At 47.7% G+C, this 15,424-nt stretch overlaps 2 protein-coding genes across 3 annotated transcripts in view; both read right to left on the reverse strand.

Annotated features, from left to right (window-relative positions):
* Positions 1 to 15,424, reverse strand: part of Zcchc14 (zinc finger CCHC-type containing 14) — a 46,041-nt gene that overhangs the window by 10,707 nt on the left and 19,910 nt on the right. For both annotated transcript variants that reach the window (XM_055621503.1, XM_055621502.1), the window contains exons 2-4: positions 14,046 to 14,169; positions 5,797 to 5,870; positions 531 to 602 (exon numbers count right to left, since the gene is read on the reverse strand). In XM_055621503.1, coding sequence (XP_055477478.1) covers positions 531 to 602; positions 5,797 to 5,870; positions 14,046 to 14,169 — 270 coding nt within the window. The remainder of the gene's footprint in view (positions 1 to 530; positions 603 to 5,796; positions 5,871 to 14,045; positions 14,170 to 15,424) is intronic.
* LOC129687184 (transmembrane protein 258) lies at positions 14,906 to 15,305 on the reverse strand. The gene has a single exon (XM_055621506.1). It carries the CDS (start codon positions 15,263 to 15,265, stop codon positions 15,026 to 15,028), a length of 240 nt encoding a protein of 79 aa, XP_055477481.1. The 5' UTR covers positions 15,266 to 15,305; the 3' UTR covers positions 14,906 to 15,025.

Below are 15,424 nucleotides of genomic sequence, written 5' to 3' on the forward strand. Positions count from 1 at the left end.
TTCTGATCACATCCAGAGCTAGCCATGCCTGCCTAAACTGACCCAAGGAACGCATTACTCTAGACATGACTACTGTTTCCTCAGATTCTACAGCCTTCCACAGATAATGCCTAACATCAACAAAAATCTCAAAGATGCTGGACAATGGTGGTGCACATCTTCAATCCTGGCACTTGGGAGGCAGAAGAAAGAGGATCTTTCTGAGTTTGAGGCCAGCTTGGTCTACAGAGGTAGTTCCAAGACTGGCAAGGCTACACAGAGAAACCCTGTCTCAAAAAACCAAAACCAAAAAAAAGAAAGAAAGACAGAAGGAAGGAGGGAGGGAGGGAGAGAAAGAAAGAGACCTCAATGATATAAGAAAGTCCAGGGCCAGGGAGACTATGTCAATGTTGTCAAGACATAAACTGTGGTAGCTCGCTTGTGGCCCCAGAACCTCTCCACTGACTGTCATGGCTAGCTGAAGGTTGGAAGCCACTGATATCACTGTGCCATGTACTTTTCACTGCTGGAAGAGCCCTTGATCACCTTACCTTTGAAATAAATTCAATCACTTCTGAGGAAGACTTGGTTACTGATGTTATTGAAGAATCAGACCATAAGACCTTAAAAACAAATAAACAAGCCTTAAAAAAACAGATGTCCCATACTCAGAATCAACTGTCTAGGGTGCAAAGCTAGCAACCACTGCCTGGTGAATGGTACACTCACACCCATGACTCACTATGAAGATAACAGTCACATAACTCAAGTCCATTCAGGTGCCACCAAATCACTAGAGCACGAGGCCACTCCTTGGGCATCGCCTGCCATCTGTGCACCCATGTGTACCAAGCACGCTTCCTTCTCTTCATAGTGCATATGATGCTGCATACAGCATCAAGTCACCAGAAATCAGCTTCTTCGCCTAGAAGCAGGTGTCTTTTGCTACACAGGTACTGTGGCTATGTGAAAACTTGAGCCCAGGCCTGGCTTGGGCAGATGACAAATACGGAATATGAAAAGTCCTCCACAGGAGGGCTGCATTAGGCCAGAAGAGCCTGGGAGGTAAGCAGGGCTTGGTGGCGGAAGCTGCACATGCATGTGGGCCTGGCAGCTGCTGTACCCCCTAACACTGTGGCCCCTCATCATCTTCTGACTTCAGAAAGCTCTTAACACTGGCTGAACTCTCCCGTCATCCCTCGATTGCAATGCACCTATGCTTACAACAGTGCTATGCAGCCTGAATGCAACAACTTCTGCAAGTGCATATGTGAGGTTTTGGGTTTTTTGGTGGGGAGAGGTCTATGCAAAAAACAACCTGCATCTGCTTAGAAAGGCAAGGAGGACATAGGCATGAGGAGTAGGCTTCCTGAGAGATAAAAAACACAAATTTTACCTGAAAGCCAGAAGTCAGTACCCAAAAGGGAAACATCACATTTACCCTGGTGGAGAGGAAAGAGCTCAAGATGCCAAGCCTCCAATCCCTTCTCTGCATAGCTGATACCTCCACCCCTGACCTGGGTCACTGGAATTTGTCTACTTCAGCATTGGCACTCTGTATGACAACTCCCAAGAAGCCACAGCAAATGGAGAGAGGCCCCAGGACTTCATGGGAGGAGCAGCTCCAGTCTCTGAGCTACCTTCCAGCACTGTGGCTTCCATCCCAACTTGTGTGCACTTGGTAGGAGACACCTCAGTGCTTCTTGTCTTCCAATAATCCCACAACGCTGGGGTTTCTAAGTTTGGGACATATCTACCCTGGATATCCCAGATTTGAGGTGAAAACTGAGTCTCACAGAGCCTTGAGTAGAGACAGCTTGCAACTTGTTTCTAGCAGGAGTCTTTGCTTCCAGATCCGTCCCACAGGATGCATCAAACCCAAGGAAAGCTCCAAGTCCACAGCCAAACAAGGGCAGCAGGACAGCCATGCTGAAAGCAGTACTCCAACCCCCACCATGACATGGCTGTGCCTTGTGCGTGTTCCTGAGGTCCTCATCACATCCAAGAGCACAGTGTGGGGGGCTCACATCCCTCTCTCAGAAATCCACTGGTTCACTCCAAGCTGCCCAACTTTGGCTGGCCAGGCTCCAAACCTGCACTGGCCTCGCACTTATTCTCCACCACTCAACACAAGGTGCTGGAGGAAGACAGGCTACCACAAAGGTATGGAGATGTAATAGGACCCATATGCACCCATCAGAGTTGGCATCTGCCATCCACCCCTAGGAGACCATTCCTTCCCACTCCATCAGCAGGCACTTGAGGAGAGCTGAGGCACATAGCACCAATCACTTCCTCCAAGAGCTGCAGGGCAATATTGGGGTCGACCTGAATTTTTCATCACACAAGAAAAAATAGGCAGGCAACACACAGGCTCAGACCAGCTCCACATGTAGCCTTTCTTCCTATTCACTTGCAGCACCTTATGAATTCCCATAAGGTAGATGAGGCAGATGACACCAAGACTCTCTTCCACTAGTGTAAAACCCTCAGCTGGAGACCCCACAGCTGCCAGAGGACCAGCCAAGGTAAAAGCAAGTATGCATGCTCCCACATTCCTCAGGAAAGTCATGGCTAGGCCAAGCATGATGGCATACTCCTTTGACTCCATCAGTTAGGAGGCAGAGGCAGACAGATCTCTCTAAGTTCAAGGCCAGCCTGGTCTACATATAGAGTTCCAGGGCAGTCAAGACTACATAGAGAGACCCTGTCTCAAAAAAACCAAACCAAACCAAACCAACCAAACAAACAAAAGAAGCCATAACTGCCAGTGAGGGCTGATGAGGCATCTCCAGCAGGAAGCATCCAAATGGTATTGTCTGGCTAGCTCTTAAGACCCTGCTAGACGCTCAAAGATGGATGACTCAGCAGGCGGTGGTGACTCATGCCTTTAATCCCAGAACTGTGTTCTCATTAGATTTTTGTCAACTTGACACAGGCTAGAGCAGTGGTTCTTAACCTATGGGTGTGACCCCTTTGGGGGGGTCACATATCAGATATCCTGCATACCAGATATTTAATTATGATTCATAAGCTGGGCATGGTGGCACCCACCTTTAATCCCAACATCCAGGAGGCAGAGGCAGGTGGATTTCTGAGTTCGAAGCCAGCCTGGTCTACAGACTGAGTTCCAGGACAGCCAGGGCTACACAGAGAAACTCTGTCTCAAAAAAAAAAAAAAAAAATCTATTCATAACAGCAAAATTACCGTTATGAAATAGGAACAAAAATAATTTTATGATTGGGGGGTAACCACAACAGGATGAACTGTGTTAAAGGGTCGCATCATTAGGAAGGTTGAGAACCACAGAGCTAGAGGAATTCTGGAAAGAACAAAACTCAACTGAGAAAAAGATTCCAGCAGAATGGCCTGTAGGCAAATCTGTAGTGCATTTTGTTGGCTGATGAGTTATGTGGGAGGGCCCAGCCCACAGTGGGCAGTCACCCTGCATCATGCAGGCTGAGCAGCCCATAAGCAGTCAGGAAGCAGCACTCCTCCATGGCCTCTGCTTCAGTCCCTGCCTCTAGGTTCCTACCCTGAGCTCCTGCCCTGACTTCACTCAGAGAGTGAGCAGAAATAAACCCCTTTCTCCGCAAAGCTGCTTCTGGTCACAGTGTTTATCACTGCAACAGTCTTCCTACTGTGACATACTGGGAGTCATTAAACAAAGCTCTAGAAAACCAAAAACGTTACAGGCAGAAAGCTCTGGGCATCTCCCTAAGCACACAGAGCCCAACAGACACCTCAAATGTGGCTGCCACCACAAGCTGTCCAGGGCCCCAGTCACAGTGCAGCAGGTACTGCTCCCTTTTCCTATTCTCTCTATGCCTCATCTGTCCACGTCTGTGGGTCAGGGGAACGCTGATTCTCAAACAGTATTTTAAGATTCTGATACCAAGTTTGGTAAGCTACACTTGAGAGGCTGAAGTAAGAGCAAAGCCAGCCTGGGACACACAGTAAAACTTTAGACTCTATCAAAAGAAAGAAAAAATAAATGTTCACTTTGATTTACAGCTGATAAGCCACACGTGTGTAATCACATGTTTCGGCACTGTGAAACCCCTCCCATCCAGGGCAGTTGAACACATCACCCCAGGCCCTCAGCAGACTCTCACCCTTCCCACAGAAACTTCCAGCATGCCCCTCAGCATGGAGTAGTTTGCACTTTATAGAGCTGCATGTAACTGGCTTGCACAGTGTACACCTGTCCGGGGAGTCTGGGTCACCATGCCTCTCTGCACCCGTCTCGAGCAGCGCTCCACCTGTGGACAGTACAGCCCTGGGATCCAGGTTCCTAGGACAGAGACTCATCACTCACCTCGCATCCTGAAACATCACAAATAAAGCACACAAGGGGTCTACAGGACACGTGGACTCAAAGGCCATGCTGAGGAGGGGGGGTCCCTTTGCCTTTTGAAAGGGGTCACTTGTCCAGTATGCCTAAACCATTCCCCACTCCCAGCAGAAGCACACAGAACTCCAGTTTAAATCAAGTGTGGTCAGCCTTCCTCATGTCAGCCCTTTCCTTTCACTGCTGGACCAAGAACCTCCCCTTCAGGTATACTAGAGCAAAACACGACAGACAGAAAGGAGTGACGTGAGAACACATCCTTCAAATGCCATGAGACACCCAGGCTCCTAAGGGTGTAGACTGCTATCACAGCATGTCCTGGGTCCTTTACAACCTGCCTGCCCACAATACCTTGACCACGGGCTTGGTGAGTTCATGGGACTGCAGTGTTACCCACCAGTCAACAGCCTCCAGAACCCACACCACGAGTTCTCCTTATGTTCAGAATAGACCCACCTTCAATACAACAGGTTCAATACAACACAGCACCTCCTGAAAAACAGCTCCAGCTTACACCCAGTACTAACACCGAACAGGAGTCTCTTCTGAGTGTGCTTGCCAGTATTGCTAGGGCAGATTCTCATGACTTGTCCATGTTTGAAGACAAAATCTGAGAAATGTCTGGTCTGCCATGCCAGGTGAGTAACAGAATCCCAATACAAGCCAGCAACACATTCCCAAGCTTCCTCTGCAGCTAAGGGATGCCAAGAAAAGGAATTCTTCTCAACAGAATGTAAGTGGAAGCTCCTCTAGCTGCTCTTGAGCATGTTTTTCCTGTCATATCCTGCCCCTACTAAGGATGAAAGTGTGAGAACTAGGGCCCTCTTAGTTGCCATCTTAGATATCCTTTGGGCATGCACAGGGTAAGCTGGAGTTAGCCAGGACTGAGCTCTGATGGAGGCCTGGGACTGCCTCCCTGAACATCGTTAACAGGGAATGAAGGGAACTTTTGGACTTTCTAGGCCTTTGTTATGGCAGGCTTCTCATGATACATAAGACAGCCCTTTCTTCATGGAGTGTCACTTTGAAGCACATTCTCCTGTATAAAGACCAAGTGGCCATGGCCATACAACCAGCATCTACATGTGTCTCACCTAGGGACACACATCTAGGGACTTACTGCCCCAGAGTTCCCAATGCCCCAGCCTAGGTTTCATTCTCTCCAGACCTAGGGTGAATGCAACCATATCTCCCCTCCCCCAGGGAGGGAGCCATAAACAGGTTCAGCCACTGTCCTAGTTACATGTGACAAGGACTAAATTCATGTGTTCGAGAGCTTAGCTTCTCCCTGAGAAAGCGGCTATCCCCCAACACCCTAGCCCACCCCAGAGACACCTGCTTCTGCCAGGCTCCAGGCCCATCTCACTCAGCACTGCTTTGCAAGAGGCAAAGTTTTTACCCTGGTACATGAAGTGACATGTGTGCCCTCAATACCACCAAGGAAAGGGGAAAGACAGCATCTTACCTCAAAGGAACACTCAACACTTCTGTCATTTTTCGTGTGTGATAATCCTTTCAGGTCTATCTTTTCAACACTCACTGTAAAAAAACAAACACAAAATTATAAGAAGGAAATTATACTGAGGTACTCATGATCGCTGGGCACATGACAAGTGGCTATTCCATACAAGGCTGCCAGAACCAAGACCCATGTAGTACCTGTACCAGCCTCACCCAGTATTGGCATTTGGAAGCCTAAGGGATACCCAGATTTCCAACCAAATTCCAAGAACAAAGTGTAGGACACTTGTGTGGGAATGCATGTTTCTGAGCCCTTGTGCTGTCCTTCAAGACAGTCATGACCCAGGTGTAATTCTTGAGAAACTTATGACCATGTCTCCCAAGGTGAATGGTCTGTTTGAGATGCCTAGCACATTCTCTAAGGGTCTCTCTACAGGCCTGCACACCATTGCTCAGTTTTACTGCCAGGGCAAAAATGGAAGCCTGAATGGCAAGGTCTGGAAGGAATCACAGCGGTTCCCAGACAGTGTGACATGATTACAAGGCTGGAGACACATGCTAAAGGAGACTTTCTGTCACCATAGAGCTCTGAAGCTTCACTCTATATCCTGTCCCAAACCTTTCTCCTCAGAAATGCAATGACACCATTAAACTCTAAGCACTTATTTCTAGGTAAGTCCAAACACATGCTCACAATCAAGCTCTCCTCCTGGGCACACACATCCTCCTCCAGATGACAGTGTTGCTGTTTGCTCCCATCCAGGGACTCAGCCTCTCCCTCCAGGCAACCACTTTCCACAGGCATGACACTCACACGGCCCACTGCGTTAGGCAACTAAGGAAGACCACGACCACCTCCGTTAGTGCTGAGATTTCCACACATGGTGAAACCCCTGCCAGGCTTTACACTCCCTGCAGGTGCAGTCTTCTGGTCAGAAAGCCAGTGCCTTCCAGAAGGCCAGCCCTGTGAGATGCTGAGGGATAGGCCACAAGTTTTATAGACAAAGATCTGGAAGGAGGAAAACCTCAGCAATGCAACCTGCTCTGTGTGGCTGCACAGAGAGCAGTCCAGCCTAGGCACTGAGCTGTACTGCAGAAAATGGAGGCAGCTCAGGAAACATGGGGAAAAAGCTGTGCTGCCATCTTGATGGCCAGTGTGGTGCCCTGGCCATTCCAGCCACTCTTTCAGTCAGAGGCCAGCAGGAAACAACCCTCTTCAGACACTCGGTGACATCATTCTAGACCACCCTCTCTCTCTAAGCAACACACTGAAGGACCAGTGCCTGTTCTGCCCAGAGAATCAATGTGTACCCAGTGTCCCCAGACCAAAGAGCCCCAGGGTGCATGAGAAAGGAGAAAGTTTTGAAAAACCCATTTGGACCAAGGGAAGTGACTCAGAGCTGGACAGGAAAACAAGCAAAACAGATAAATACCATGTAGCTGTTTGCATATAAAAGCATTTTGGAGCCAGGTTAATTACTCACAGCCAGTCCCCTGCCCATGAAATCAGTTTTAAACCTAAGTCTAGATCTCACTGCCCTACTGCTGGCAGCCTCAGCACCCAGCTCTTCTTCCAGGCTCCTGATGCCCAGAGAAGGGTAGTGGCTTAGCAGGCAATGATGCCTGCCACCAAGCCTGATGGTCTGATTCAAATCTCCAGGCCCCAAGTGATAGAAGGAGAGAACCAACTCTTGCAAGTCCTTTGACCTCCACAGATGTGCCGTGTGACAGCACAAACACTAAATACGTAAATAGATAAATAAATGTAGTAAGAATGTTTTAAAACACCATGTTTCAATGTGCTTTCCAACTTTTGGAGTCACTTGGAGTGGCTTTGGAGACAGAGTGCAGAGTTCCAGCCTCAACACCACAAAGGCAGAACAAAACTCACATAACTGAACAAGATGAAGGATGCAGGATGCCAGAGACCAGGCCTCTCCCCTGCGCAGCACCATGTACTGGGAGGGTCTCAACTCCCAGGAAACTGCTGGGTTTTCAGGAACCTCACACCAAGGGCACCTTAAACATGCAGCTGGCCTGAGCAGCAACCCGATTGCTGCCACCCTTGTCCGTTGGACAAGAGAGCCAAAGACACCCACACAGTGGCACTGCAGCTTTGCAGCTGCCTTTAGGGCACCAACAAAGCTGCACCTGAGAACCCTGCCCACTGCTCTCTGAACAGCACCCAGGGCTGCAGCATAGGGCAGGTGGCAGTTTGGAAGCTTTGTGGGAGCCACGGAATGCCTTCCTCAACTTTTCTTTCTTTTAAGATTTATTTATTTCAAGACGTATTTATATGTAGTCCTCACTATCCTGGAGATATTTATTTCCTTTTTTATTTTTATTCTATGTGGGTAAGTCAGAGAGGGTTAACTGACTTTTCCTGGCTGTGACTGTTCCACCATTGTTCCCTCACTGCTTCATTCTCTCTGACAGCCATTGCTACCCCAGGCATGATGGCTGTGTGTGTGTGTGTGTGGAGGGGGGGGGTGTTAAGACTTAACAGGCATCAGATAGTTAGCAAGCAGTTCCTCCCAAGAATGCCATGCTAATGGGTGCTGGGTGCAGGCCCAGGGAACCATATCAACCCAGAAATGCATGCTTCCCAAGATGAAACTAGGCTCACCATCTCAGGAGGCTTTTGAGACAATGGTTTGTATAGTCTGTTTTTATGCTCAGCTTCAAAATTAGTTTAATTAAATAATGAGGGCTACAGGGAAGCATGTTCAAGGTTACTCATGCTTCTAATGCTGCTCAGAAATCAAGCTATGTAAATGCTCAGGAACTACTATTTCAAATAAGGAAGGCATTTTGTCTCCTGCACAATGTACAGCTTGGTTTTCAACCCACAGAGTGTTTTAACTCTTTGGGGCAAAGCTTACACAGAACAAATATAGGATCTCAAGTCCAAAATCCAGTCAGTCAGAGTTGACAGATGGACCCCTGGGTCCAGTCTTGAGTCAAGGTGGTTGTGAGTTACTGGTGCACTGGCACCCGCAGGCTGAGGCAGGGCAGGCAGATACACATACTCTTCTGCTCTGTGCAGGGTCTTGATTCTAGACCAACTTCTACACAGAGGGTAAAGAAAGGACACATACCTCCTACAGTTGCTGGTAAGGTCTGAGCATAGGCTTCCACTGCGCTTCCTTAAGCCCCCACCCCCGCATCTTTTGGGAATACATTGTACTACACTTAAGAACTCTGGCAGTATGTGGGTTCTTATGACCTCCCAGCTCTGCACTAAACTGTGTGATCTAGGGAAATAAAGCTGATAGCAGGTACTCAAACAGTCATGTAAGGGCTAGCACTGTGCCATCTGGATTTTAACCAGTACTAGTATGGATTAGTCACAGTTGATGCATGTCAAGGTCTAGGGGCAGGACACCACAGTTGTCCTCAAGCACCTTGAGAGTTAGTGTCAGATGAGACAAGACTAGCGTCAGGAAAAAGATAGAGGAACATAGGCCACAACCTTGACAGCATGTGAAAGAATCCTGAGCTCGCCTCTGATCAGAACGATCAGTTCGTGGCTATGCCGACGGCATGCTGGTGGTATGAGGCTTACTGCTCATAGGATTGGCAGTTACGGGGTTCTTATAAGCTTCATGTACTCACCTCAGAAGAGGAACCCTAGCCCCAACTTCAGGGGACTACAACACAGCAGACCAAAGCACATAGCACTGGGATGCTGCCGGGCTATGAGCTAGGACAGTGGCCTTCCCTGGAGGATAAAACCAGAGGAACACAAATGGAGAGAGGAGAGCCCAGAATGCTGGGATGAAGATGCAGAAACAAAAAGAAACTAAGTCCCAAAGGTCCAGGTCTGCCAGGTTCACAGGTTTGGGACCATCTTTTTTTTAAGATTTATTTATGTATTATTTACACAATGGTCTGCCTGCATGTGTGCCTGGACACACCAGAAGAGGGCACCAGATCTCATTCTAGATAGTTGTAAGCCACCACGTGGTTGCTGGGAATTGAACTCAGGACCTTTGGATTAACAGCCAGTGCTCTTAACCTCTGGGCCATCTCTCCAGCCCCCTGGGACCATCTTTTAAGAGACAAGCTGCCTGATAGTTTCTTTTTCTTGATTTTTTTTTTCAGTTTTTACATTTTATGTGTATGAGTGTCTGCATGTACATGCACCACATGTGCCTACAGAGGACTGGAGGGCCGAAGGCGGCACAGGGTCCTCCTGGGACGAGAGTTACAGATGGTTGTGAGCCACCATGTGGGTGCTGGGAATCAAACTGTGGTTCTAAGTGGTAGTTTGAATGAAAATGTCCCCCACAGTCTGGGGCACTTGAACACTTGGCCCCCAATTGACAGCATTGTCTGGGGAGGTTTGTTGGCACTTCTTCCAACAACTCATAGAACCAGGCTGACAAACAACATATGTCACTAAAGAGTTTTAAAGACACAGGGCATGGTGGCACACTCCTTTAATCCCAGTACTCTGGGAGGCAGAGGCAGGCAGATCTCTGTGAGGTCAAAGCCAGCCTGGTCTACAAAGCGAGTCCAGGACAGCCAGGGCTACACAGAGAAACCGTGCCTTAGGAAAAAATAAAAAGAGTTTAAAAGACTTGTGCCATTTTCAGTTTGTTCTGTTTCTGTGGTTTAAAATGTGAGATCTCAGTGTGCTGTCCTATCCACCATGCAACCTCTGCTCTAACATTATGAACTCATAACGCTCCAGAACCTTAAGCCAAAATGAACCCTTCCTCCCGTGAGCTGCCTTCTTCATAGTGCTTTACCACAGCAACAGAGCAGTAAGCAAGGGGTGGCGGAGAGACGGCTCATCAGAAAGAACACTTGCTTCTTGTTCCGAGAACCTGTGTTCAGTTGCCAGCACCCACACAGCAGCTCACAAGAGTTAACTCCAGTCACAGAGGGAGATCTGATGCCCTCTTCTGACCTCTGCTGTCACCATACACAATAGGGTGCACATACATTCACGTCAGCAAACATCCATTTAAAAAACCCCAAATTTAAAAAAATAAAGTAAAAAGGGCAGGGACCATCTCTAGGAGCATGGGTCACTGTAAGATATTTTTCCTTCCCAGAATTCCTACCCTTTAGAGTAGTTCCTAAGAGCCACCATGAGGTTTGGCTGAGCCTGCTCACCTTCCTGGGTCCTAACTTAGAAAGGTGTAATTACTTCTTTTGCTTTTCTTTCTCCTACAGATGGCCAGGGCCTATGTGTGTGCTCAGACTTCCTAGCTAATGCTCAGGCTTCTGTGCTCTTTTTCTCAAGTTCCCTCTGTGTGGCTGCTCCCATGTTAGCTCATCTCCTCTATTCTCCAGGCAGCTATGAGGTTTATAGCTGACTTGCCTGGGACTTTTCCTTTCAGATCTTAGTAAATTGTCTTCAGGCTTCCATTGTACCACTTCTAAAATTATTTTATCAATGAGACCAAGAATACTGAAAGGGGATCAAATTTCCCTGTCATCACACAGTGCTCTGCTAGGACTCCTGGTCTCCAGCCCTCCCCACTATCGAGGCACCTGCTTTCCAGCTTACTGTCACTGCTAAGAGAATCTGCCTTTGCAAACCTTCTTTCCTACTTTTTAGGTCTGTACTCAGTGGAGAAAGAAAACCATTTCTATACCCCTAATTATCAGAATTACCTAATTACCAGAAGTATCATTCTATCTGCTGGGTGTGGTAACTAAAACTTAATCCCAGCATTAGGGAGGTAGGAACAGAGGATCAGAAGTCCAAGATCATAATCACCTATGCAGTTGAATCTGAGGCCAGCCTAGGCTATGTGAGATCCTACCTCAATAAAGCAAAGCCAAACAGCAGCAGCAACAACAACAACAAAAGAATCAAATGAATATTTTAAAATGAAGAAACACATTATTTGATGTATGACTAGCCAGTGGACAGCAGGCTGGGAATAATAAAAGCTGAATTTATAGAGCAAAGAAAAGTGTCCTGTCTTAAAAGGAGAGTAAGGGTGAAAATGGTGCATATGGCTTCCAGGATCCAACATGGTGAGGGAATGGCACACACAGTCCCTGGAGTGACAGCTGGAAAGGAGGAGGAAGAATGAGTTCATAACAGCTGGAAATATTCCAGACCTGGTGAAGAACAAGAAGCAGAACTATGAGAAAAACCATATGTAGGGTCCATATAGTCAAATGACTCCCAACCAAAGCAAACTGTAAAAACAACCAGAAAGAAAAAAGAAAAAAAAAAAAAAAAAAAAAAAAAAAAAACCAGCACTGGCATAAAGACAGCAAATTGCACACTGCAGGAAGACTCCAATTATAGGAGGCCAGCAGACAGAACACCTCAGGAGAAGCTAAAGAGCAAAATCAATTCAGCCAAACATTCCATGATCAGCAAGAATGAAGTCACAGGGAACGGCACCTTCAGGCTAATGAAAACAGGCAAAGTCCATACCAGCAGAGCAGTGCAAAATGAACTGGGAGCACCAGCTTTCAGGGGAAAAAAAAAGGCAGCCAAGGCAGTTCATTTAAAGACTATCCTTTTCCCTTCTCAAAATACATGCAAAAGCTGGAGGTTCCATCATATTGCTGTAAGACTTCTAGGACAACAGAGAAAACCTGAAACTGGATAAAAATTCAGGCTACAGTGACCACAGACAAGTGTCCAGCACAGAGGAAGAGACCATGAGAAAGGCACTGAAAACTGAGCTAACTCCTGGGGTAAGCTGATGAGTGATGCTAGAATAGGCAGCCAGTCTTACAGGACAGCCTCCCCAGTGTACTCCTCCACAGCCAGTGCCACAACTGCTCACCCTTCATCCTCCTTGTCACTAAAACATACAATCAGGGAAAAATAGACAACAGCCATGTTCTTTAATTATTCCCAGAGGCTAGAAAAGTTACTCAGCGGTGGGAGCACAGGCTGCTGCTCTTCCAGAGGACCTGGGTTCAGCTCCCAGCACACCATGCAATGGCTCATAATTGTCTACAACTCCAGTCCCAGGCGTCAATGCCCTTTTCTAACATCCACAAGCACTACACAGACATGGCACAGACATATATGCAGACAGAACACCCATACACATAAAATAAATCTTAAAAAAAAAAAAAAAAAGTATACCCCACAACCCAAGGCTTTGTTATATCTCAAGAAAAATCACCGTGGCATGAGGTGAATGCCCTATATAGTCTGGAGGGCATGCAGAGAAAGCAGCGCTCACAGGAGGCCCTGCTCTCAGCCAACCCTCCCCAGGAGGCAGCCCTGCAGTCCCGGTGCCAACTCCATTCTGGAGTCACACTGCTGGGAAGGCAGGTGGGATGAACCATCAACAGAGGAACACAGTCTCCTGGGAGCCACCTGCACTGTGTGCACTGTGACTTTGTGGGAGAACAGGTTTCCAAGGATTGCTGTCACCCACTGCACTCCATTGTGCAGGGTCTCAAGACACAGATGTGGCACAGTGGCAAGGAAGCAGAGTATCCTGAGCGTCGACCTAGCAGAGCAGACAGCACTCAACGCAGAGTGAGTGCAGGCCTTTAAAGCAGCAGCATGGAATGCACCTGTGAGAAAAAAGCTGGTGCCTGGGACACAGGCGATAAATAAGGGCAGAAGGACCAGCTCAAGTTACAGAAGGCACAGACACATCAGTGAGGAGCAAATTCAAACAAGTCAGGAGTATGGATGGGCAGCCTCCCAGAAGCCTCAAAGTACATGAGCAGTCAGGACAGGCCTCCTGCCTAACTCTGCTAAGATCTGGTCCCACCAATAAGCTCTTCTAGTTTAAAACACTGACTCTGTGACGCCCAGTTGCTTCCTGAATCAATCTGGCAGAAAGTCAGGAGGACCAGGCCTGGAGTAGGAAGTTCCATCAGCTGCAAACCCACACTGAGCAACCCACCCTCCAACTACATTTTTAAACTCGTACTTGCTCAGTGGCACAGGCAGTGTGGAACTTCACTGAGGTTGGTGGCACTGGTTGAGCGAGGACAGGAGTACCCCTCAGCATGGAGTAAGCCTTAGTTGGGAAAGAGGTATTCTATGGCCCAGCTGCTTAGATTCTAGGCCTTGTTCTGCTGTAAGGAGCAGAATATACTTAACCCTTTTCTTCTCCCTTAATAAACAGCACTTAAAGTTTACATTGCTTAAATGTGGTCACAGGCTCCTTGGGAGAACCAGAAAGATAACAGGCCCCTCTGAGCACACTGATGACACTGTTCCAACAGCCCACAGCTCTGTTGAGTGCATGCCTTCTCCCCACACCTGGGATCTCCTACGAACATCCAGCATAACTCACCCACCTTTGCCATGTTTTCCCAAAGGCCTTTTGGGCAAGGAATCCTCCGTGGAATGTGCTGATGTATGCATCGCGTTCTCCAGACTATTGCTGATGCTGCTAACAGGGGTCTCAGTTCTGGGCGCCATCTGAGGAGACAGAATATCATCTTCTTACTTTTTTCTGTACAACTGTCTGTTGCTGAAAGTCATACACACAAACATGGCTTCAAGTTTTCCTACCATAACACAATGCACTTCCTGTGAAGCTTGAAACAATGCCATCCACTCCTCTCCCCAAGCATAAACGGCCCTGGGCTCTGTCTAAGCTGGGTCATCAGACAACAGCAGTCTTGGCCATGGTGGCCTGCACCATATGCCTTCATCCCACACACTGTTTTGCATCTTTGAAATGAATGCTTTCCTCTGTCAAATTCCACAGAGCTCTGGAAGCCACAGAAAAACAGAGAGCAGCATATCTTCAGGAAGTCCCTGAAACTGAACAGATTAACGAGGCCCCTCCCTGCCAGAGTAAACAATAAAAGCTGAGAGTCCCTTCAGATGGAAGACAGCCAAGCAGGAAAGACTCTCAGCTGCCAAGAACAGGGCAGTGAAGCTGAGCTGGAAAGATGAGAACAGCTGTGAAGAACATGCTAGGCCCAGGCCAGCTGCCTGGAGAAGCAGAAAGCAGCAGAGCTGCCTGGAAGAGTAAGTTTAGAACAACTGGGAAACTGGAAAGGACACTCTCCAAGCTGTTGAGCTGCTTGGAGGATGTGCAGCGTGCTCCAGGTTCCCAGCTTTGTGAGCTGTCACCCGTGCTGGAGCGGGATTTGGTGATGCAAATGTCTTTAAGTCATTTCTTTTTTTTTTTTTTTTTTTTTTTTTTTTTTTACTGTCATCTGCTTTTATTGTAAACAGCAGCAGGTGGGGCACTTGTAGCAATGGTAAAAAATTAATTTACAAAAGCAGGGACTTGCTGGGTTGCCTGGTGGGTACCCTTGGAGACTTATACGTATATGCCAACCCAGAGCAGTAGGAAGAGGACTCCAAAGCCCATGAAGAGTGAGGCTACCAAGGAGATGAGGAGCTCTTTGTAAATGTCGCGTGTGTACTTGGTGGAGGTGACCTCATAAACGAAGAACCAGAAGGTAAAGAACATGCCAATGGCCAGAAGTACCACAGTCAGGTGTGGGAAGACAGCTGGGTTCACTGGGCTGGTATACCTACTCATGGCCTCGAGCTCCATTTTGCCGTGCACAGAATAAACCACCGGTCCGCCACCGGAACTAAGTCATTTCTTATAAGCAACCTATCACTATATTCATGTAAGTAACCCCAAAACAACAAATTGGTTCACCAAATTGGACTTTGGTGGTATCCATACTTTGGACTGTCCTGGGATCAC

Source organism: Psammomys obesus, unplaced genomic scaffold (assembly GCF_907164565.1).
Source record: "Psammomys obesus unplaced genomic scaffold, mPsaObe1.curated_primary_1811, whole genome shotgun sequence".
In the NCBI taxonomy this organism is placed as follows: Eukaryota; Metazoa; Chordata; class Mammalia; order Rodentia; family Muridae; genus Psammomys; species Psammomys obesus.